Source organism: Acyrthosiphon pisum, chromosome A2, assembly GCF_005508785.2.
Source record: "Acyrthosiphon pisum isolate AL4f chromosome A2, pea_aphid_22Mar2018_4r6ur, whole genome shotgun sequence".
In the NCBI taxonomy this organism is placed as follows: Eukaryota; Metazoa; Arthropoda; class Insecta; order Hemiptera; family Aphididae; genus Acyrthosiphon; species Acyrthosiphon pisum.
The window spans coordinates 96,448,690-96,472,661 of NC_042495.1; the positions used below are offsets into that span (position 1 = coordinate 96,448,690).

Here is a 23,972-nt window from a genome sequence, read left to right on the forward strand (position 1 = left end):
AAGGTTCCTGACAAGCTTTTCCAATAGCAATTAAAAAAATTAAAAATACACAATATTATAGTTACAATATTTTATGATGATTTAATGAAATTCATATAGAAAAATATATCCTACACAGTTTTTAGACGAGAAAAAATTATACATAATAATATACATCCAATATTATCATGGTATACCTACCAGCTAGTATACCTATAGTCTATATTCTATTACGTTAAAATATTTTTACCATGATTTAACCAAAAAATGATCTATTTTGTATTAAGCAGATATGTATCTAAATAAGGTTATAAGATAAGGTGTCTAGTAGTCATCTAGAAAAAGTTTATACTTTATTATAAAAAAATATTATTTCATTTTTTTACCGGTATAAAATTTTATTTTCAAAATTTTCGATTTCAATAAAAATGCTCCATGAATTTTCTACTCTACACTTTTCAACACCATACGACGTACATGGTACATAAAAGCGTTTTTTACCTGACGCGTAACATTTTTGGAACTATTATAGTTTATGGGATGATGATTTATTAACGGTTATTATACGACGCTTAACCGTATTATTACGGGGCATTAAAATATGATATTGGTCGTATGATAACGTTTCAAAATGTATTTTAGGTTTTGTGTATCGATTCTCTCTGCACTCGTAATACGGAAAATAAAATATTTACGTAATAATAACATAGTTGCCGTTCCTTTGCTTTTTAGGACAAACTAACTGCGATTTTCTGGATAAGCAATATAAACATTATTATGGGTGTTAACGAGAATAATATAGAATTTTGCAGGTTGTAAGTATTTAAATATTTTACACGCATTTCCGTTTGACTAGGTGTATGATTATAAAGATTATGTTCCAAATAATTGCAATTTTATCGATCGTTGGACACGGAGTATATTATAATACAAGTATATATATTGCATTCAATTTCGTTGCGGTCATGTCTCATTTTTTGTACTATGTTCTTTAGTATCTTAAACGATCGTGATTAATAAGTATTTATTATACATAACATAAATACGTCTACCGTCTACGTGTAATGCATCTATCTATTTTTACCATACTATTAGACAATTTTGGTTAAATTATTATTCTCGCGTGTGCACCTTTTAATTTGTTAGTAGTTACTCACGATACAAAAATAATCTACCTCGTTGAATTTTTAGTGACGGTGAAGAGCTCTTTTATTAGAATCCTTCAAAGTTGAATTTTTATAAATTAAAGCATACTATGATTATTATTGAATATATCTATAATAACAAAATATAAGCTATCATTTTATATGTAATTGCAAATGTCAATTTATTAAAAATCTATTTACCTACTCTATAAGGGGGCTTAGATATATGTAGTAATATTGTAAAGTAAATATAGGTACTTACTATGAACTATGCTACATTACCTATATATTATATATTAATAACTATTAAACTATACATCTATGGTTAATATTATATTATTTAACAGTTAAGAACTTTTAAAAGTATTTACTCAGTTAGGTTATCAACCAAATTTAATTACGTACAAGTTGAATAAGCTTTGCAGAGTTATGAATTTGTTTAGTATTTCATTTTTTATTTATGACTTATGCATTATGGTAAAATAATAAAATATGAATTAAACAATTATTTCAGTATTTACCCATGTCATAATATCATATTTTTATAATAACTATTTTATACTCTTTAAATACAATTTTCGAATTAAAAAAAATTTAAAAAAAGATTAATTTGAGAACCTGGGTAAATTTAATAATATTATTTTGTTTTAATTGAAAAATAATAATTATATAATATTAATTTTACAATCTGAAAATTCTGAACTAGCTTTTGAAAATATTTTATTAAAATAAATAATAATCTTCTATTTATTAGTTTGTCTTCGTTGAATGCATGTCTATTATTACTTTGAACTTTCTTAAAAGTAACCTATCTAAAATTGTTTTACAAAAATAATTAACTGAAACTAATAATTTGTTACATTAATAAATCGATTAAGTACTGAAATTGTAGAACCAATGGTTTTCGTGACTAGACTGTAATGGTATTTACTATTTAGAACGTTAATTCAAAGTCTTGCTATTATTAAAAAAAGTGTATTAGTCTAAAGTTGTTTAAATTTCATTGACAATTTCAATTACATACCATTCAAACCTATTATAGTAGAATCTATTGGAATAATTATCACTTAGTATTAATGATTTAATAATACCAATTATTGTAGCTCATACAATCGAAAACACGATATATATTTAAATATAAGGTTATTATTTTATTTTATTTTTTAATATTTTTAAATGCTTATTGTTTTTTCCCTCAGTCATGTCAATTTATTTCTTATAATGTGAATGTAAAATAATAGTCAGTTATCATTGACAGTGAATAATTTGGTATACTCAAAACTAAGTGGTGTTAATGTGTTAAATACTCGCATGATATATTTATTTGTATAATAATATAATATGTATTTATTATTATTTTACATAAAACGATAATCCTTAGTGTCGTATCGGTCTACCGATAGAATTTCATTATTACTTATGTTTTAATAGTTATTTACAAAATTAGAATTGTTATCAATGTAAGTTACTATTGGTATATTACAAAGTGAAGAATAAAATTAATATTATACCTATAATAACAAATAACTTAATGTCAAATTAATTATTAATAATTGTAAGGCAGGTACTAATAACACAAACATAAATATAATAAAACAAAACAATAGATATTACTTTACAAAGCAGTGAAACAACAATAACTTAATGGAACTAAGGTTAATACTTTAATAGTTGAGTGAAATCGTCTAAATGTATCTTGCCATTTTTCATATAATCCTATTTTATCTTTAATTGGCTTATCGATATTTAATGTTTTTATTAGCAGGTCACACAATTTCTGTATTTTGGAATATTTGGGATATTACTTATGGTTGACCTAACTATATCAAGCTGTATGATAATAATATGGTAGATTGCTAACGACAATACAGCCTACAGTGCACAGGCAAAAAGTACAAACTTTGTATACGTAACATAATAATTTATAAGTATACTGCTTGAGTAATGTCGGGAAAAAGATGATACTATTTAGTAACTTTACGTTCACCGATTACTTATCAAGTTTTTATAAAAGTCTAAAAGCTAAAACCATAATATTTCAGTTACAAAATTTAGGCGATGACAAAGTTTTGACACTTCTTCATAAGAATTAATTATGATATATTTTGCATAACACATACCTAGTATTTAATATCTATGTAGGTACATACTATAGAATTGTTGTTTGTTTGACAAAAAAATAAACATAAACTATTATAACTTATAAGTAATTGAATTACACCATAGTAAAACAAAGTTAACTTTCATGTAATTTAAAACGCAAAAAATGTAAAGAAATATAAAGAATTTAAAATCCTCAGGAACATGCAAAGCATCGCCAACTTATCTATAGATATTAGATATATATACATTTAAGGTTTCGAAGTTAATGATAGGGTAAGGGGGTAATCTGTTGTCAAAACTACATGGCCCAAAGCTATTTAAATTTCAAAAAAATCATAACTTTTAATCTTTTTTAATTAATCTGCAAGTCCAGTGATCATATTATTATATTGATATTCTTACAAGTTGTAGAAAGTTTTTTTTTTTTATAAACATTTTTAATCATATTATTTTAAATTGTATCATTCTAAACATTTCTTAAAAGTAATAACGGCAAATTAAAATAGTTTAAAACTTCTATTATCAACAATGATAAATCCAAAATTATCAATATTTTTACAAAATAAAAGATTAGCTAAAATGATTATTATTTAAATACACTTTTAGTTAATGTTTTTGTTCTTTAGGATTAAAATATCCGGATTATAATTGAGTAGATTTACTAAATTAATAATACAGGGTGACCCATCAAGTATGACCGTCTTATAATATAAGTCAACGATAATATGTTTGGAAGATAATAATTATATAATATACAAATTAAAGTAATTAATACTAACTACCACAATTTTATAATTTTTAAAATTTTTAAAAACTGTTAGAATCTAATAAGTACTTACTTGATTTAACACCTGAACATTACATATATTTTATGTTTTTTTAAACCCATTTTTAAGGAGTATTATCCTTAATATATTTAGTTTAAATTTTTTAATAACCTAGAAAATATTTTTTCAAATTTTTGTTTGAATACATTGCATTTTTTAAATAGTATTCTGTTTAAAATTTTATAGTAAAAATCTGGTATCTCATTTGAAAATAATAAGTTTATATCACCACAGCTTGGACACTTCTTAAACGGTATAAGAAATTCAAGTATTTGAAAAGATGGTCTCTAATTTTACATAAAAATTTGAATTAATTCATTATTAAAGGAAAAATGGGGAGGGGCTCGGCATATTTTGGATGTATTACCCATTTAATAATAATAAATAAAGTGCTTATTCGTAAACTTAAATAATTTATAGGTTATATTACTTATATTATATTCTAATAGATGTTTAGTAATTTTGGCTAGCCAGTTAACAACGATAATATTATTATTATTTTGATTGTTCATATTATAAAATAATTAAAACACGTGAATAAAACGTAAAAATGTCTTTATTTTTCATGTAAAATTTACATTTGTGACATCATTCTTTTTTATTCATAAATTTAAAGTGACATTTTAGTTTTATTAATGAGTTTAAAATTTACAAGTGTTGTTTTTATTTTATAATGATAAAAATGTATGTACCTATTTTAAGTTATTATCATAATAGTATATAATTATTTCAAAAGAATTATAATATATTTATCTAATTATAAATGTAGGTTAGGTAATAAAATTAATTTTTTTCTATAAATCAAACATTTGTTAACCATTTTTGTTTTAAATATTTAAAAAGTGAATTAAAATAATAACTCGTCAAATTCTGCTCAAATATGTGTCTTGTAACTCATTATTCATTCTAAATATATGTTATAGTGTGAATAAGTGTGATGATCTATAAATATTTTCTTTTGAGTAGGTATATCTTAATTTTAATGAAATGTTGAGTTGAATTCATTTTTCTAATAGTGACATATATATTCGACATTGTGTTAAGCATTATTTAATTTTTTTAATTTCGATAAAAATTAATTAAGCTTAAAAATGAATTACCGATATTTTCATTAGTTTGTAAGTATAAATAAAACATGTATTTGGTTGATACTGTATATATTTTTTAAACGCATTCGCATATCACAGCCATATGTATTACTAACAGTGAGTCATTTTAATATAGAGCTTTACTGAGTATAGTTAAAACATAGCCATAAACTATGAAGTATAAAATAATATAGTAATAATAATTTGTTGGTGTACCTACCAATGACTACTATTAATTCATTTAAATCAATATGTACACATTTATTATATACTTATATGTATAATATTATACTTCTTTGAAATTAAATTGTCATACCTATTAACTATTATTTACATTTTTATTAAAATAACTAATTTAAAAATATTAATTTTAAATATATTTTTATTTTTATGATAATTGATATAAACGATATAAATATTTTTAAACGCCTATTTATTATATTTCATTGTGCATTGTTTAAAATGGTCGGAAAAAATAATTTTTACGACTGTGGCATTAAATGTATAGCTGAATTTATCGCTGAATTTCATGTGTTATGTACCTAATATATGTACATTGTATATAATTATTATACAACTCTTCATGATTTTAATGATGTTATGTCAATTTTTCTTTTTAGTTTCCATATTTTTTCGATTGATGTTTTTTTTTATCAAGTTATTCTTCTGGATTTGTATTTATGATTTTTTTTCTATTTTACAGTTACTTCTTCTTTAGATATAGTTTATACTTAAGAAAAATTACTATAAAAAAATGCATAGTGAATTATGCAATTTTTGGTTCTTTGATCTTCAGAGTCACTTAAAACTGTACCTTATAATGGTTTTAAACTTTCGAGAAGGCGTAAATATTTTACTTGGAATTCTCAACTTGGTTAACTCTGATTAGTGAGTATTTTCTTTTGAGGTAAATTGGCCATGGTATAAGTAATATTACAAGGGTGGTTGAATTCGTTGCGACAACAGTTTTCTAGAAAATTGCTAAGCCCCTAGCTACCTAAGAAATTAAAAAGTCCTATTCAACGTTCACTTCTGGTAATCGAGTGTATCTCGTGAGGCAGCTGTATAGAGAAATCACGAATATTGAGACGAGCTGAGTTTTAATTTTTCAAGTGGAGTTTATTCTGAACTAAAATAGTTTCCAAAGTCTCTTGTATAGTTTTGATAATAATCGAGGCGTAAAACAATGAAAATTTTAAACGACGACGTATTAGTGAGCGCTTTCGAATCGTCGTTTAGGAAAAAACTTTTTGGTTAAACAGTACTGCAGTAGAATAATATAAATTGCGATTGAAGCAAAAAAAATTATGAAAAAAAAACATTGAACCACGCGTATAGAGTTTGGTGGAACAATAATGACTCATGCCCACAAGGATATTGGTTGGTTCATTATTCAGACTAAAACAATAATATCTACACCGAAATGAATACGTTTCAATCTATTGTTCCCGTGCTAAGTGCCTATATAACATAGACATTTTAGGTCGTAGTGCAAAAATGCACGTGTACGGTTACATTACGAATAATTATGAATGCGATGGATAAATATTGTCGTCTGCTCCTCAACCGAAGTCGAAAAATTTAGCAAACCTAAGTGGAACAATATTATAATAATATAGATAACTTCAAACATTTTCCGTCAGCCTATTGTGTAACGAATTTTCTTTTTGTAAAGAAGGTTTTTGCTATATTTTTATTTAGGTATAACTTTTCTTTCCAACGTAACATCTCTGTTTAGTGTGTTTAGGTTACATAATATTAAATCCAAAAATTTTAAATTATGACGTTGGATTATTATAATTTTTAAATATTGTTATCTCGCAACTTTTTGCATATTTATCCACAGATAATTTGTTATCAAATCACCATAATAAATATTATGTTTTAAATATAATATTATATTGAAAAAAATGGTATGATGACTACTATAATAATATAATAATTTCTATAAATTACTATAATAATATAATTAACCACGAACTATGATTTAGAACAATTCTGTGATAGTAACCTATGGTTGATGGTTTTATGGTTTGGAGTTGCAACACGCATGCGCACATCTATCATCTAATTCGGAGACCCGTTGCTAATATCGTCAACAAAAAATAATACGCTGTACCTACATATTATAAAGTATATGATCTAAGGCTAAAACCTGTTACAATCAATAACAATAAACAATATTTTTTATTTATTTACTTACTTTTTTGTTTTGGACCGGGCCGGCCGGGCACTGTCCAGAGTAAAATATGTTTTTTTTTATTGTTTTCTACGAAAACTTTTCGTAAATATGTATGTCTTTGTAAAACATTATAAGTCGTTTATAAACCGTGTGTAGGTACTTATTTAACGTTGGTTTATTATCGGCGAAGAAAACATAATATAGAGTGAACACAATATTATTATGTTTAGTATATTATTACTTTTGGTAAAAAAACAATGTAAATAATCATCATTTTGGGGCGTTTATAATGCATGTCAGAATTAGTTAAAATTAACAATAATACTTTATCTTTTTTCTTTTTTTCGTTTATATACCATATCTTATGAACCTTATTTTGTGCTTATATATTTAATCTTGTTGTTGTCATCTGTACAATTACTTGTCATATTATCTATATTAAATTGTTAATTGTTAATCGTTGAGCTATAATAGTAAGTTATGCTAGTAGCTAATAAAAAAAAAAAAAAACAATAATACATTTATAAGAAAGAATGTTTTAACGAATTCATTTGGTGATAATTATATGCATGCATAAATCATAATGCATATAGTCAGTAAGTTCTTAAAAATAAAATTTAAAAAATGGAAATGCTGGTGTGATATATATATATATATATTATAGCTTTCGCAGTCTGGAAAAGCACTTTACTACTTAAAACTACTTATGATTTTTAAGCATTGGTTTCTTTCACGAATAACTTTATTTTTTATACGACGGAAACGGCAAAACTCAAGAGTTATGAACGCTATATTTTATTTATTGAACAGGCCTCAAATATTTTGTTCGATGATATAATTAATATAATTATTATTAGTTTTTCATAACGTATTCGGTAGTTAATAATATCACTATAAAGCAAACAATTTTATCCCAATTTATTACCGTTAGTGCCAGTATTTCTTCCATGTGGTTGGAGATCTGTTTCCCCGTTCGCTGTGCCTCATATGATATTATACACACAGCAAATATATGTGTTTAATTGTGTTGCGGTTTCCGCATACCTGGCATGGTTTGTAGTCTAGACCACTCGTTATATTACTTTATTCACTTGTCTATTCATGACGAGTTTAATAAATTTATTAAGTTGTCATGCTCGTAATAAGAGATATATTCTCTATGCGGTCATGTAGGTATAATAATATACGTCATATTGAAAAGTGAATAGGTATTTTTTATAAGTAAATTTATATAACATTGATTAAAAACTACCTATATTGTTTTAAATCAATCAATAATACCTAACTATTAATAAACATTTTATAAATTATGTTTTAACTAAACGATACAAAGTCATGGCAATTAACGCATAGTTAGATTCATATATTTATTTTAGTTAAGATACAATATTCAAATATTATATAAAATAGGTGTGCTTAATTTGTATTACTATTAATATGATAATATAATTTAACATTAAATATCCTATTAAAATGTCCATTGCAGTGTAGTTATATAATTATACAGAATAAGGTAAAGTATAGGTAGGTATAAGAAAATTATTGTTGTTTTTGTATTCAGACCGTATTTCGCTCAACTTTCAACTGGTGTTTTTGACATGAGAAAATGGGTTTTCGAAAGCAATGGGTACCTAACTATTTGAGGAGACGTTAATTTTTTTTTTAGTAAGTTGTTTAAATTGTTGTTTCGTATCAACCGTGGACTTAACCTCTTATCGGCAATGCGTGTACACCAGTTTTCGCGTAGGACGTTAAATCGATAAGACTCAACTCCAATATTTCAAATGTTCCACATTATTTTTGAATTTAAGATTTGTGTGATTTAGTACCTACGTTTCACACTTCACATGATGTCACAAAAACACATTTATTCATCCAAATCTTTTCTACAACGTACTTCGAAGGTATATTTTCAAAAATGACTTACCAACTATACAGTTATCTGTGACACAGAATATTTGAAATAATAGTATAACTACTATAAATAGCAAAGAATAAAAATATTATTAAAAATTATAAAAAAAGGCCTAGTAAATAGTCATCATTAAGGTATCTCAAATTGAGGTATTGACATTGCACCGAAGTTTAAATTATTACAGTACATTAACGATATTATAATATAGATACTTTAAATTCATAGGTTATATAAAATAAACGGACATGTATTTTTCTATAGTTATTATTTGAACTTTGAAACTGATAAATATTAATATATTTAATAGGAAGATATAATAATAATATTATATATTATTATAATAATACCCGCTCATTTATCACGATTAAATTGTGTTTTGTTTTTAAATGTATCAAATGCCTTCATAAAGGTAAACATTTTACAATAATTTGCCTTTAGATTTGTCGAATCTATCAACAGATTGAAATCAATGCACTAATGTAAGTCGGTAGTATTCTCTCCCTCCCCCATTCGTACCTATTGGCTTTGGTTTGTTTCATGCCATTAATCATTCTGGGCACAATGCAATGACTTTGAGCGAACAGCGAACAGAAGAGAATAATATCCCAGAAGAGATATTTAGACTCCCTCGTGGCATAAAACCTTTCGAATAAACTGCCGCGCACAATCATCGCTAGCCCGAGAATTTTTGTTTAATGTCAATCGACCTTTCCCAATCAGACGGAAATCAAATTATGATGATGTATTTTTCGCGTAAAGCGCGTGTTTGTTTAACGTCGAAACGCGCGATTTATGTTTACGGTGTATATATTTTCATTTACATGATACGGTCAATTGATCCATGGCAATTCAGCGGGTTTCCGGCTCGGGGGTTTTTAAGTACCTACCTATATGCGTGCCGAAAGTTATTGCCGACAGTACGTATATACCTATAATACGCGGCGTATATGGTGTGTATTTACGTAGAAACCCTGTTCGTGCGAAATCACCATACTCGACGCAGTTGTTCGTGTCGTCAGGTTGTAAGCCAATTCAGTTGTTAAATAGGCTGTTATTAAAGCGTGTTGTTAATTTTTGGGGCCAATGCGCTGCTGTACTTGGCACATATATTTTTTTACATCCATATCATATTGTCATGATGCGTAATATTAAACATTATTCGGCCTGTGACCGCCATTGAACACAACAGAAATGTCACGAGGACAGCTGATCGGATTTATATATAGTTTACCCGTTGGTCGAGTCCTGTCGTATTGGAGACCTCCCATGAACACTGCAAATACTAGTCCGTTTATAGAAATATTATGTTCAGCTGCGTGTTTAATGCCACTCGTGGGTTATCAAACCAGCATGAAATACATGCAGTCCCCGGGAAATGTGAAACCAAAAGTGCAGAGTTTCATAAAACCCATCGATTTAAAATCCATAGGGTTCTCACTCTTTATCCTTCGACAGAATAATACACTTTTTTCGAACAACTGATGGGAATATTATTTGTTATACTTCAACACATTTTTTTTCATGTATTGATTTACCATTTACGAATATAATTAATTTAAGTACAGCAGTGATCCATCAATTTTATTATTATTATTTTTTTTTTTACTGAAAATTAAATCATATTTGATCGGTCGTTATTATATGAGAAACACATTATTGTTATTGAACACAACGACGAAATTAGATGCACTTTGGCGGCTCGCGTCTAGTGTCTAAATTTATTATGGTAATGAGTCGCGAAAAAAAATAAACTACGCCAAATTGCTGTGCGAGTTCGGCTTAGGTAGAACTTACGGAGGAAATAAAAATACTGCAAAATTGACTGTCGTTCTTTACTCGATTTATTTCCGTCGCTTTCTATAACATTCCACTCGACCGCCGTCGCGTTAAAACATCTGTGTCGTCATTTCTTGCGACCAGTGACGATGAAGATAGAAAATGATGTCATTGTAAAATACACGTATTCAAATGTTTTTATTTAACTCTTATGATCTCGTTCTTGCTGTAGATTAAATTAGCAAAGTATTATTAAAGCTTATAAAAATAATATGGTGCATTGAAACCGATATGAATATAGTTTAGGTCGATGGGAATACGATCAGTCGAGTGTGAAATGTGCGTCACATCATTTTTCATTATTTTGTTGTCGAATTAAGTAAAAACTGTTATTATATATTATATTGGATATTTAAAATGTTTTAGTATCAAATAGGTAAGCATTAACGAATAAAATATTTATAGCATCATACACATAACGACTATATTATGTAGGTAATCCGAAGCTCATGTTATTAAAACTGTTATTTATAAAACCACGTTTAGACGTATTACTCGTATTATAATCTCTTTAATTATAATTAAATAATTGGTATTGGCTTACTTTTTAATATGATATTGATATACTGATTGCATTTATACCTACTTTATGCCATATAAACTGTGCACTATATAATATTATTAATTATTACGTACCTACGGCAATAGCGTGCGTTTTATGTTATTTCGGGTAGGGTGTTCATAAAATTCTAATAGTCACATAACACTATACAAGTCACAAAAACCCTAAGTTACCGGGGTCTGGTTTTCCGTGGTTGACTGAAATTTTTTGGGTAGGGTAAGAAGTAGGCAATAATACTATAATGTAATTAATTCTCTTAATCGAACGTTGAAAAATATGGATATTGAGTTAATCAATACCGTATTGTATTGTTGTACTTAAATATATGATAATAATAAATTATGATATGATTATATATACGACGGTGTGTGGTTTAAAACCACTTGGAATATTTATTGATCTGCCGGAAGATATGCAGTGCATAAGATATTTGAGCATTTTATTTAACTATATAATATTTTAATCGTTATATGCTTTTACATTGAACGTAATATATTATTTAATTCACGCTTGAGCTTTGTTGACACTACTGGGTTAGCTATAGTAAAACGCAAATAGAAAGTAATTTAAAAAGTCAATAAAATACCGATTAACCTACCTACCCGCAGCACTGTACAGCTCATGTTAACATTGCACACGCACCCAGTACACCCACATATATATACGCGCACACAATAATGCGTTGTATTTTTTATTTTTCTAGACCGAAGTTTTTTGGTAGCCAATGCACAGCAAGCCGGCTGTAACATAATCTACTGTTCGGACGGTTTTTGCCACATGACCGGTTACAGCCGGGCCGAGGTAATGCAGTGTCCGGCGATATGTGACTTCCTCCAGGGGCCGATGACGTCGCAGCACGCCGTGTCGGTGGTCAAGGAGGCGCTGGCCGCGGGCATGGAGAGACATTTTGAGATACTCTACTACCGGAAAGACGGTAAGGCCACTTGCAGGTTTAATAATAATTATAATAATAATCGTTATTTTATATATAGAGTATACCCACGACAATAGTATAAAGTATATAATTTATAAAGTCGGTTTTTTTTCGTATTACCATGAAATTGGCGTCACGACTCACGAGTGATCGTCATCGTGGCACATTGTGGTCGTTTTTGTTTTTAAAGGATTTGGAAAAACTTTTCTCATTTTTGATGGTTGCTAAAAATGCGTCCAAATTGTACATTCCGTATCGACCACGTGGATGCATAATATAAAGCGAAAGTTTTGGACGCATATTATATTACTGTGAAAGTTCAATGAGGTTCAAAGTCATCATATGAATAGTACCTACTGTTTGATTTAAAGTGTATGTTTTTAAATCATGTCCTATCAATACAGCATGCTGTGTAGTGTGTACCCCATGTATACAGACTAGCAGTTTGTTGGATCTAGTGTACTTGAAAAATAATATTATAGAATGTACTTTATTTTTTTATTTCAATACTAAACGCTCTAGTTTTCTATCCAATTCATTATCTTTAATTAAATATATATTCCTTGAACGTTTCGTTTTGAATATAGGACCAATCATTTTTATCTCAGACTTGTTCACCATTGGACGATTATCTCGAAATGGACTGTTCCTGTCGATCCATTTATGTATTAATATTTTCTATGTACCGGAATTGCTTTATAATATTATGTCGGTATAACTATATTCTATAAACGTATTAATGTCATCATTATTTCTCCATCCGCTAGTCAATTTAACAATATAAGTTAAGTAAGAGCAGTATAAGTTCTTAGACTTAACATCAATACAACATAATTAAGCCAGTGGCGTAATTTCAATTTTTAAGAGGGAGAGCAAAATTTTTGGCTGGCCTATAATAAAGCTGGAAAAATACCGCTCACTATCAATCACATTACATTACATTTTTATCTCAATACAAATAGCCTTCTTACATAATTGTCATTAATAATAAAGTATAATAGATAGGCCATTAGATTCTTATCGATGTTTCAAGAATGATAACTTATCTGAGACAACCGTGGTAGTGGTTACTGATTAGTGATTACTATCATAGGTATAAATAATCTATTTTCTGAGAGATAACAAAGACTAAAATACTAAATAGGTAATTAAAACATATTATGCAGATGAATACCTAAATATATTACCAATTAGCTACTATAATATTATGAGAACCCTACACTAGCTCATACTCAGCCCAACAGCGGCCCACTAATAACAAGGGGGTTGCAAATACACATCCTGTCACCCCACAAATGACGCCACTGAATTAAATAGGAAAATCTGTCCCATGTCTACCGTTTGTGTACGCGATAAAATTAAAAATGTAAGCTCAAAGCCAGAGTTCGGGATGTTTAATTTTATACAGCTGATGTAGCATTTGAACAAAGGTCATGTGTATACAGTCTTGAAAAGTACGCGCACCGTAGTCTCTTTAATATCCGTCAGCCAATAAGACGGAGTAGGATCTCGTAAATCGTTTCACTGCGTTATTTAGAGGGCGAAAGTTTACTGGCACCGTTACGTATACATATGTATATAGTATATCAAAATATAATATGTATATTAAATATATATTATACACACGCATAGTATACATGGGCTGACAAACCAGACGATATATTATTTTATAATAATACTTTGGTCAACGAAAGTCGATTTCTAAAAACAACAAATAGTTTTTGAACGATACGAAAAAAAATACCTTACGATAACAGATCATACTCGGTCTTTATTTTCAAAACACCGTTAGGAATATAATACTCACACAAATACACGGGATTGTTCGAGTCATTGAAAAAATATTGTTTTCAAGTATAAAGCATACAAAAATAATAATAAAAATTAAAATACAAACAAGTTAGGTATATTGTACATAATATGTTTTTCGGCGTTCGAGCCGGTTGTTATACTTTTGGTGAAACGTAAATCATTTATTTCCTCTATATATAGATACGCATGTGTGTCTAAAAAAGCCAAAACAATAACTTATTTCTGTGCCGCGTACATTATACGTTTTGACAAATAGTCGGCTGTACTGTATTTCTCTACATTTTCACGCCGTTATTTTATTGCTATTCAAATAAATCGAGGCTTTATAATTTTAGACGGCTTTTAATTAATTTGTGGAATCGTGAAATATGTTTTGCTGTGTTTGTTTTAAATAATTTAAAGCTTACTTGATATAGTGAACAAGCATTTAGTTAATGATATTAATTTCAGTGTATTTTTTTTTTTTTTGATATAGTGAAGTGGTTTTAAATTAATTTTAGTATTTTACACATCATAATATTACATACCTAATATAGTAGGTATCTACTACCTGGTAATGGCTGGTTAACATTTAATTTCTTCGATAAGTCATTAGAACTTTGGAAAATAAACATTATAATATATCATGTACATTGTACACAATTGGTTTTAAACTATTGTACTTTATTTAATCTATACCTACAAACATGATAGGTGGGTTACGCGTTATTTATGTGTGCAGTATAGGTAACAGGGCCGAACAAATTTGTAATTTATCATTTACCATTTGATTTAAAAAATGAATCAATACATTCATGTTCTAGTTAAAATAGAATAAACACATTAATGTGATACTATAACAAACAGTGAAATGAACGTTCTTCACAAGGTCATTAAAGTTCACATATATCCGACATTCGACCTAGATTTCTGATACAATTGTTACGGGTGACACTGGTTTTTGAATTAATATTTCGGTGTAATCGAATGATGATATTTTAATGAACCATCGGGGCTGGGACCGACGGCTTATCCTGAAAATTGGTTTCAATATTACATTACATGGGCCTCCGGAGACTTCATATAATATTTAATATCTTATTTATGAGTTGTAAATATTATATTTTATTACACAAAGCCATCGAGAAGCCGAAAGACAATGAACATTTCCCTAAAGACGTGTATTAATATCCATAATTCTTTGAAATGGTGTCATGGCAGTTTCATACATATCTAATAATACCATAAAATCTAGTAATATTTAAAACGTGATATCATTATCTTTAACCATTTGTATAGCTTAGATAAGTAATGCCAAATTACCAAACATAATGTTAATTATTATATCATATTTTGTGGTCACAAAACTTAATTACAAGTACTTTCTGTATATTATTAAAACGTAAAATGTAAATTTTTTTCGTCCGTGAAAACATATCAAAAGGACCATAACTATTTCGGCAAGAGATTACATTAAAATGTTGATACAATTAAGTTTTATGGTTCAATTGTCAGTTATTTATTTATTGCAGCATTTTATGTGAATTATAATGTGACAATAGACTGATGCTTTAATGCTGTCTATTTATTTTATTTATTACATGAAATTATTTTAAAATTTCACGACCAAATACAATTTGAAATATTTATAAAGTCTATTAAATGGAAATGAATAATTTAACTTAGCTTTTATATTAAATGATCCAGTTTATTTTATAGTGTATGTATTTATAAATATTTATACCGTATTTTATCTTGGTCAAAGTAATCGTATGCAAATTGCGAGTTATTAAAATAATGGCCAACCCTGTGAAATGCCGTAAGACATTCCAAAAAAGGAATTTTGGTTTAGGTACTATTTTCACCAAAATGTAGTACAGCACATGAACGTTTTGAAAAATCAATATGAACGTGTCGACTGACACAATTGGCTACTCGGTGTACGCAGCTTTTACACACGTTTATGAAGACTTTTCTTAAGAACGTTTTCAATCAAATGAGTGCGAAACTAATTTATTTGTAATTAAAATATAAGAACATTGTTATAGAGATGCCATAATACATAGGTACAATTTACCATAAAATACACCAACATATATTGTACAATAACGAATAATTATAGATTTATTATATTATAAATTATAATACTACCTATAGGAAGTAATAGGTATTATAGCCAGTAAGATCAAGACACATTCCTCTATATAAAGGTTGTTAGAAGTTTTTCACTATGCGTTTCTTACAAAAATTATTTACCGACTAGAAACTTAAATATATAATTGCCAATTGGTATATTATAAAATTAATATATCTTATATTAATTATATGCATAAATAATTAAAACATATTATCTCAACCAAACTGGTTAGTATTAAAAAATTACGTTGTAATGGTATTTTTTTCAAATTCTAAATTGGTTTTGGTTAAGTTCGGTCTTCTATTTTATTTATACCAACCCGTTTCACAATAGTAATATATTATTATAAATGTAAGTTATGAAAAAAAGTTTTTGTGCATTGGCACAATTTTTTAATAATGCATTGTTTCCATTTAAGATTAAAAAAAAACTCTTATCATATTACTTAATTTTATTTTGGCGTCCTCAGAATATACATATACAAGTGCGGTATTTTTCTAACGCATATAATATTCTTGTGCTTTGGCGAAAATACTGCGTTCAATTTTAAAAACGAGAACGAATACAAGAAAACATCTTAAGTTATTATTATCATTACACGCAATGGCTGGCTAGTACGATTTCGTGTGCTATACAACTGCTATGCTTCCAAAACTTAATAGATTACGCTGTCTAGTTTGAATTTATATATCGGAGACTCCTCGAAGAACGCTGTTAGTATTTTCACTTGAAACCTATATATACACAACAGTTACTATATTTTGTACACGCACAATCTCGAGTATCGAAATTTGCAGTATTATAATATACAGGGTGGTTGAAACGTCAACTTATTTTCTCGAAAAGTAAGAACCTTTTTAGGCAAAAAAAATTACATCTTTTACTATATTTCATCGTTTTAATTGTATAAGATTTTCACTTTTTTGAATGACAGTATGCAGAATTTATCGACCAGTGGAATAGTGGACCAACGGTTTGCGGAGTACCCCTGTGACACTCCACTTACGCCCATTAAAACTTTAAATGCTTATAACTAATTAATTATAAGTACCCGTTTGAAATTCTCAGAAAATTATTTTGTTCTGGAATATAAAACTAAAAATTAATTAAAAAATAACACTTTCTTTCTTCAAATATGTCTCGTATCGGCGTATTGCAACAACTACAGCGATACAGCAAACTATGTGAAAAAAAATTATAAAAACGTTAATAGTATTTGAGAAAACTAGTATTTTCCTATAAAAAAATCGCCTCGTATATTAGGTATATAATAATAATGATAATATTTACGAGGGCAGTTTTTTCCGTCGCCTCAGCCACCGGGGTTGTACGATAATGGTGAAAATATTTTAGTGCGTGTACGATTGTGGGACGTGCGGGTAGAGTCAACGGCCCCGGGAACCGTGACGTCGCTCGCGGTATGACGTCATCGAGTTCTCCGTGATGTAACTGCCGCCGCGGTCGACCAGCACCCTCCAACCATGTGTGGTAAGTGGTTACTGGTGGCAGGGAATTTCGTGTGTATATATATATATATTTATGCTACGCACACGGGAGAGGGACTGCGTGCCGTCCATCTTTGCAACGGGCACGTGGCTGCAGCTGCGCATAGTAATAATAATAATAATAATATGTAGGTACGCGCACGCATTTATATGCACACACACAACTACTCAAAGTCGGACAGAGACTAAAGTTAAAAAGTCAGAATTTAATTGTTAAATAATATTACGTCAAATTGTTTGATGACATTCAACTCAAGGCGGGATTGAAAGTGCTGTAGTGCACCATGGTTTTCTGTCGTTGTCAATCACTTGAGCGCCAAATAGGAATTTAGATAACGCATGTTCTACTTCCTACGTTCCGATTGATCTTGTAAAGTGATACCAATTCTGAAAACAGATTTAATTGTTTCGTTAAATCAGCTTAATATAATATGTTCACTAAACACATTTTTATTTTATCCCCCTAAATCCTCAAAAAGTCGTACCTACTTAAAAAAGATAGAGGCTGTATTATAATTTCCATTTTTGGAGAACTAAATTATAAATGTGGTGAAGTCAATCTAAGGCAGACTTACGATCTGTGTACGAATATTTATATCTGTTTAGAATTCTTATTGTTTCACTAATTCAATCAATACGCTGGTATTAGAAGACAAATAAAAATCTTTATTATTAAATTTTAATATATAGTTTTTGTAATTTGTTCTAAATTTCTCTTCTACCTATATATAAATTGTTCTTAAATAAAAGGATTGTGTTTGATCACTGTTAGGTTAAGTTACACAAATAATTAACTGTTTTTAGTCATGAGGGTGAAATAGGTACCTATCTAATTTAAAAATTTTATTTTTCAACTTTTAACTTAACTTAGTTAATATTTCCTAAACATATTTTGTAACTTGACTTAGCTACTCAAATTAATTTATATTTTGTTATAACTTTAACTTGACTTAGTTAACTTATTTATCACATAAATTAAAATAGTTTACTTAAAAAAAAAATGGTTAACTTTTCGAGCTTTGACACGACATATAAATGGGATTTCTAGAAGCTTCTATCCGGCAAAGCAAAACGAAAGTGTATTCGTACAAGCACACATGCACACACGAACACACACTGCGACGAGATTAGCAAAGCGCGTATCATTACGACAACCCTGTCAGAGAGTTCAATAACGTTCGGTATGCGTGTGCGTCCGGTCGAAAACTATATAATATTGTTTTTGACGAAAATATATGACCGTCGAATGATTAATAACGTTTTCGAAACGCAGAAAAAATCGACGGGTCCGCGACAGTAAACCCCATTCGGTAAAAATCCATCCGACTAAACCGTCGGTTCGTATCATTTATTTCATCGCAAAACGACCGAGGTGAAAGTAAAATAAAAATAAAATCTGAAGCCACCTAAATCCAGCGATTTCGGCACCGTTTAATCCGACCGACGCCGCCGCCGCAACTGTCGCGTCTATTGGAAATCCCTATCCGAGTTTCTCACGATATTATAGTTTATTCATAATTTTTCACACATTCACGATCGTTTCTCATGGGCCTCTTTGAAAATATCATCCTGGCCGTTTATTTATTATTGTGCATAATACGTATAGGTATATATTATACTAGGACACCAATAGACTAATAAATTATTGTATGTATTATTACCTATACGCATCTAAATGACAGAGACAGCGTAAAACGAAAAACATTACTACCACCCGAGACTACTTTCAAAGTTTAAAATTTAGAAATGATCCACCTACCATAATATAATTCTTATATGGGTCGTCAAAATGTTGATCTTCATTCTGTTCACTGAGTTATAAATTAAAAAAAAAATGTTAATTTAAATTGTATTTATATGTATATGATAATAATATTATTAATATATTATATACTATATATTACTGGCCTAAAAATTAAATTATAAATCTCCCTGAACAAAATTTAAGTATAAACACTTTGTGTCGTTAAACTTTTGTTTTATATTGTACTTTCAAGAATAGTGTTTTAAATTCTATTTTATATTATACTGGGAATATCTAAATAAATGTTATACGGTTCCTTGTAAAAAAAAAACCCATCATTTTAAAACCAACCCCATTATTCGCTTTGCTCGGAATCGAATTCAACAAAACATGCATGGGGTGGTACCTATTTGTTTAATTTTTTAGAATTATTTATAACGTATAGTTGCAATATGATAGCATTGTTGTTTGGAATTAATAATTCAGACTAAAACTATTATTAATACAATTTTATTCAATCAAAACTGCACGGTAAAATAATGCAATTATAATCATCAGAATAAATAATTAAAAGAGTATTATTCGATTAATAAATAAACCCGGACGGAAATATGGCACAGTCGTCTTTGTTTGTCTGCCTAAAAAAACGATACATTTTAAATTAAATTTGATTTCGTGATTAAATATAAGTAACTTTTTGGAATATTTGAACTTTTCAAAAGACTTAAGAGTCAATGTTGTGTACCTAGTTATAATATTATTAAAAAAATGAAAATTATCTTTTAAATGTAAATACAAAGTGTTAAAATGTATGCTTTGCAGAGGACAGGATAAACGAATTCCGTATAGTCACCCTAATTCAAATGTTGATGAAAGGGAAATAACTCAGATAGCCTACAGTTAGTTAAACTGTTTAAATAAGATTTTGTTACAACTTAATATTTCCAAGTCTAATTTAGTCCATTTTTATATCAATAATTCCACTAATAATTTTGTTGGCAATATGAAAACTCATATAAAACAAAGTAAATATAAAATATGACACCGTCTGTCCATCTATTAGATTGTTTTTAAAAAACAGAAACTGTTATAGGTATTTTAGTTTATACTATAGAATTTTTTAGTTCACATACTTTTTTAATACAATAATTTGTTAATTATGGTATTGCTTTCTCCCTCAGGGTAGGGAGCTTTTCTTTCTTATATTATCAAATTATAAGCCAAAAGAAATTTGTTATTCAAATATTTACTTTTCAATCAAGAGTCAACTCTTAAAAACGTATGCATGAAGAGCTGAATATGTACAACTTAAAATATAATTATATTTTGAACGTGTAGTTTTAAGATATAAAATAATTGTATTGCTCCTTTCAAGCAAACAGTCACTAGTAAGGGACTTCTTATTCGCGCAAACCATGTACTATTATATTTCTCTTCGTATATATAGGTACCTACTTATATTATACTAAGCAGTATAAATAGTATATTATTATCTTTTAAAAAATAAATTAATAAAAAGATGTACAATTAGTAGAGATATTTCAGTCCATAATTATTATAATACCCGTTTTATAAGTTGAGAAATATTAATTTAGTTTTACCAAGGTTGAGACGTCCTGTATTTTGAGAGTATGGGCTATATTATGTATTTGTATTGAATCCAGAATAAAAATATATTTTTTCAATAATTTAATGTATTGTAGGTAATGTGATAACTCTATTTACTATGATTTAGTACATATCTATTGTAAACTATTTAAGATGAAATAACACATTTACTATTATGTATTTAAATAATTTAATCTTATATGATAAATGCAACTTTCGTGTCTGTCACAACCTAATGGCTATAGAGACGATCCAACTATTTTTTGTTTAATTTCTTTGTCTCTCATTGTTGAAAATAAAAAATATTTTTATTATTATTATAAAAAAAATTAACTAGAAATGTCATTATTGTTTTGACATTACGTCAGTTTTGGAGTAACTATACTTGAAAGTTAATGATTTGTATTGCACTATAATTTTAATGATTTAATGTTTTTGTAGAAAAAATGTTTTTTTGTACATATTTTGAATTTTCACTCTGACGTGAAGGATCAACTTTGATGACAATCACTCTGAAACCACTCTGGATATCGTAGCAACTAACGGTTGAATGAACTCAATACGAGTACCTACTCTTATGATTTAGGCGTACCTTAGGTAATTTAAATAAAGCAACACCGTTCAAAAGCTTTTAACTGCAACGTGCAGTAATTTTTGATGTCATATCAATTGGAATATAATTTTGATTTCTACGTAGTTTAAATCAAATATATTACATTTCCCAACTAATAGGTACCTACAATTTATCAATGGTTGACTGGGAGGTTGACCAAAATTAATGTTCCGAACCATATTTAAACTGTTTTTTTTTATCGATAATTAAGATGTAACTATATGATTGACTTTGATAATTATTTAAAATACCTATACATGTTAATTTCAAAACTTTAGGAATTAAAAAGATGTATTTTCTTTTAACTTTCTGTCTCCAATATTAACAACCTTTACAAATTAACACTACATTATAAATTCTTAAAAAAATATAATTTGAAGGTATCACAAAATTAAAACAAAGATATTGAATACCAATTTAATTTAATTATTAAAAAAAAAAAAACTGTGAAACTTTGCTTTCTAATATAAACAGTAATATTAAAATGATCAAGATAGTTATTTGTCATTAAAAATTTAAAACATGTTAACATTTTAAACTTTAATGAGAAAAAAAGTGACTAAAAGGGGGGTTTTTGTCTAAATAAGTATTGTTTTCTATTAATGTGAAGTCTGCACTTGATACTGCAGGTACATATTTTTATCAAACATTTAATTACCTTATTATTATCTTTTATTATCACGGAATAATTAAAATATGGATGATGGATATGTATTCTTGATTAGTTTACTATACTGCATACAGTTATTAGAAACTGTATGGTTCAATCACGAACTTGCCGTATTACATTAGTCGTTCATATTCGCTTAATTGTCTTAATTTAAAACCGTTTGGTTATTAAATGTATATTAGGTAGTAATATCATTGAGTAGATATATAGTACATGCAGTATACAGTATACATATATATATATATTTATATTTATTTATTTAATACAACTTCGACAACAGTGATATAAATTTGCATATTATATTAAATTTGGTTGAGTGGATTGGTGGCAATGATGAATTTTATGGTAGTGGGGATGGAATCTGGTCCTGATTGAATGATTCAGCCATGGTAAGTATGTGCTGTATTATATTAAAATATGTGTGGAATTTGGTTAAAATATATTTTATGTTGATATAAACGCCGCAGAAAGTACATAAACAAGTGTTTTCTATTGTCTTTACTGTAGCTAACTCTGCAGAGCCTAGTCATATAATTAGGTACTTCATATTTTCCCGGTAGTTCGGGAGCTAAATACTAATGATTTATAATTTATTTGATTTCGTGGTGTCTAGTCAAATTCGATTGGTACCCCATGTATTTTTACTGTGATTTATAACAAGGGTAGGTATGCGGGTGTCTCTGAGAGTGACGATTTGGCATATGGATGATTACGTTGATAGAATAGCACTTTTGGTGGACTGTTTGTTTTCATTATTAACAAGAGTGGCTGGGAATCCAGAATATACTAATTTCTAATTTATTATTTTGACGTTGTATGCATAATTTAGAATTTATATGTTGTACCTATATACTCAATGGTAATATCGTCAAACGTTCAGCTGCTTCCCGCCCAAGTGGCCCGTATATATATACGGCACACTAGCACATCTGGCCGGCCCTGCAGTTTATTTACATAATTATACGTATATTATACGTATTGTGGAAGCTGATATCTAGAATTGTGCACCTATAACGGAATTACAAAAGACCAAAATAAATATTATATATGTTCGAATCTGCTGCAGTTATTGATTTTATGGATGTCGGTTTATTTAAGTCACCGAAATATGTATGCTCGCTTCTCGAATTAGTACTTCCACAAAATCCAAGTACATATTTTAAAATTTAAATATAGAAATAGGTACTGTTTTGAACATTTTGACTGTACCTAACCTATCATGTTACAATTCTTTACTACAAACTTGATCATATATTTTATCTTTTTTATTCATGTAAAAGTCAAAGTTATTAAATTTTTTCAATGTGCGTTTGCGTTTTATTCCTCTGATTTT

General features: G+C 28.3%; 1 protein-coding gene across 8 annotated transcripts in view; it reads left to right on the forward strand.

Annotated features, from left to right (window-relative positions):
• LOC100169516 (potassium voltage-gated channel unc-103) overlaps nt 1–23,972 on the forward strand; it is a 137,003-nt gene that overhangs the window by 24,209 nt on the left and 88,822 nt on the right. For all 8 annotated transcript variants that reach the window (XM_016800727.2, XM_016800726.2, XM_008180204.3 and 5 more), the window contains one exon: nt 12,341–12,571. In XM_016800727.2, the coding sequence (XP_016656216.1) occupies nt 12,341–12,571 (231 nt within the window). The remainder of the gene's footprint in view (nt 1–12,340; nt 12,572–23,972) is intronic.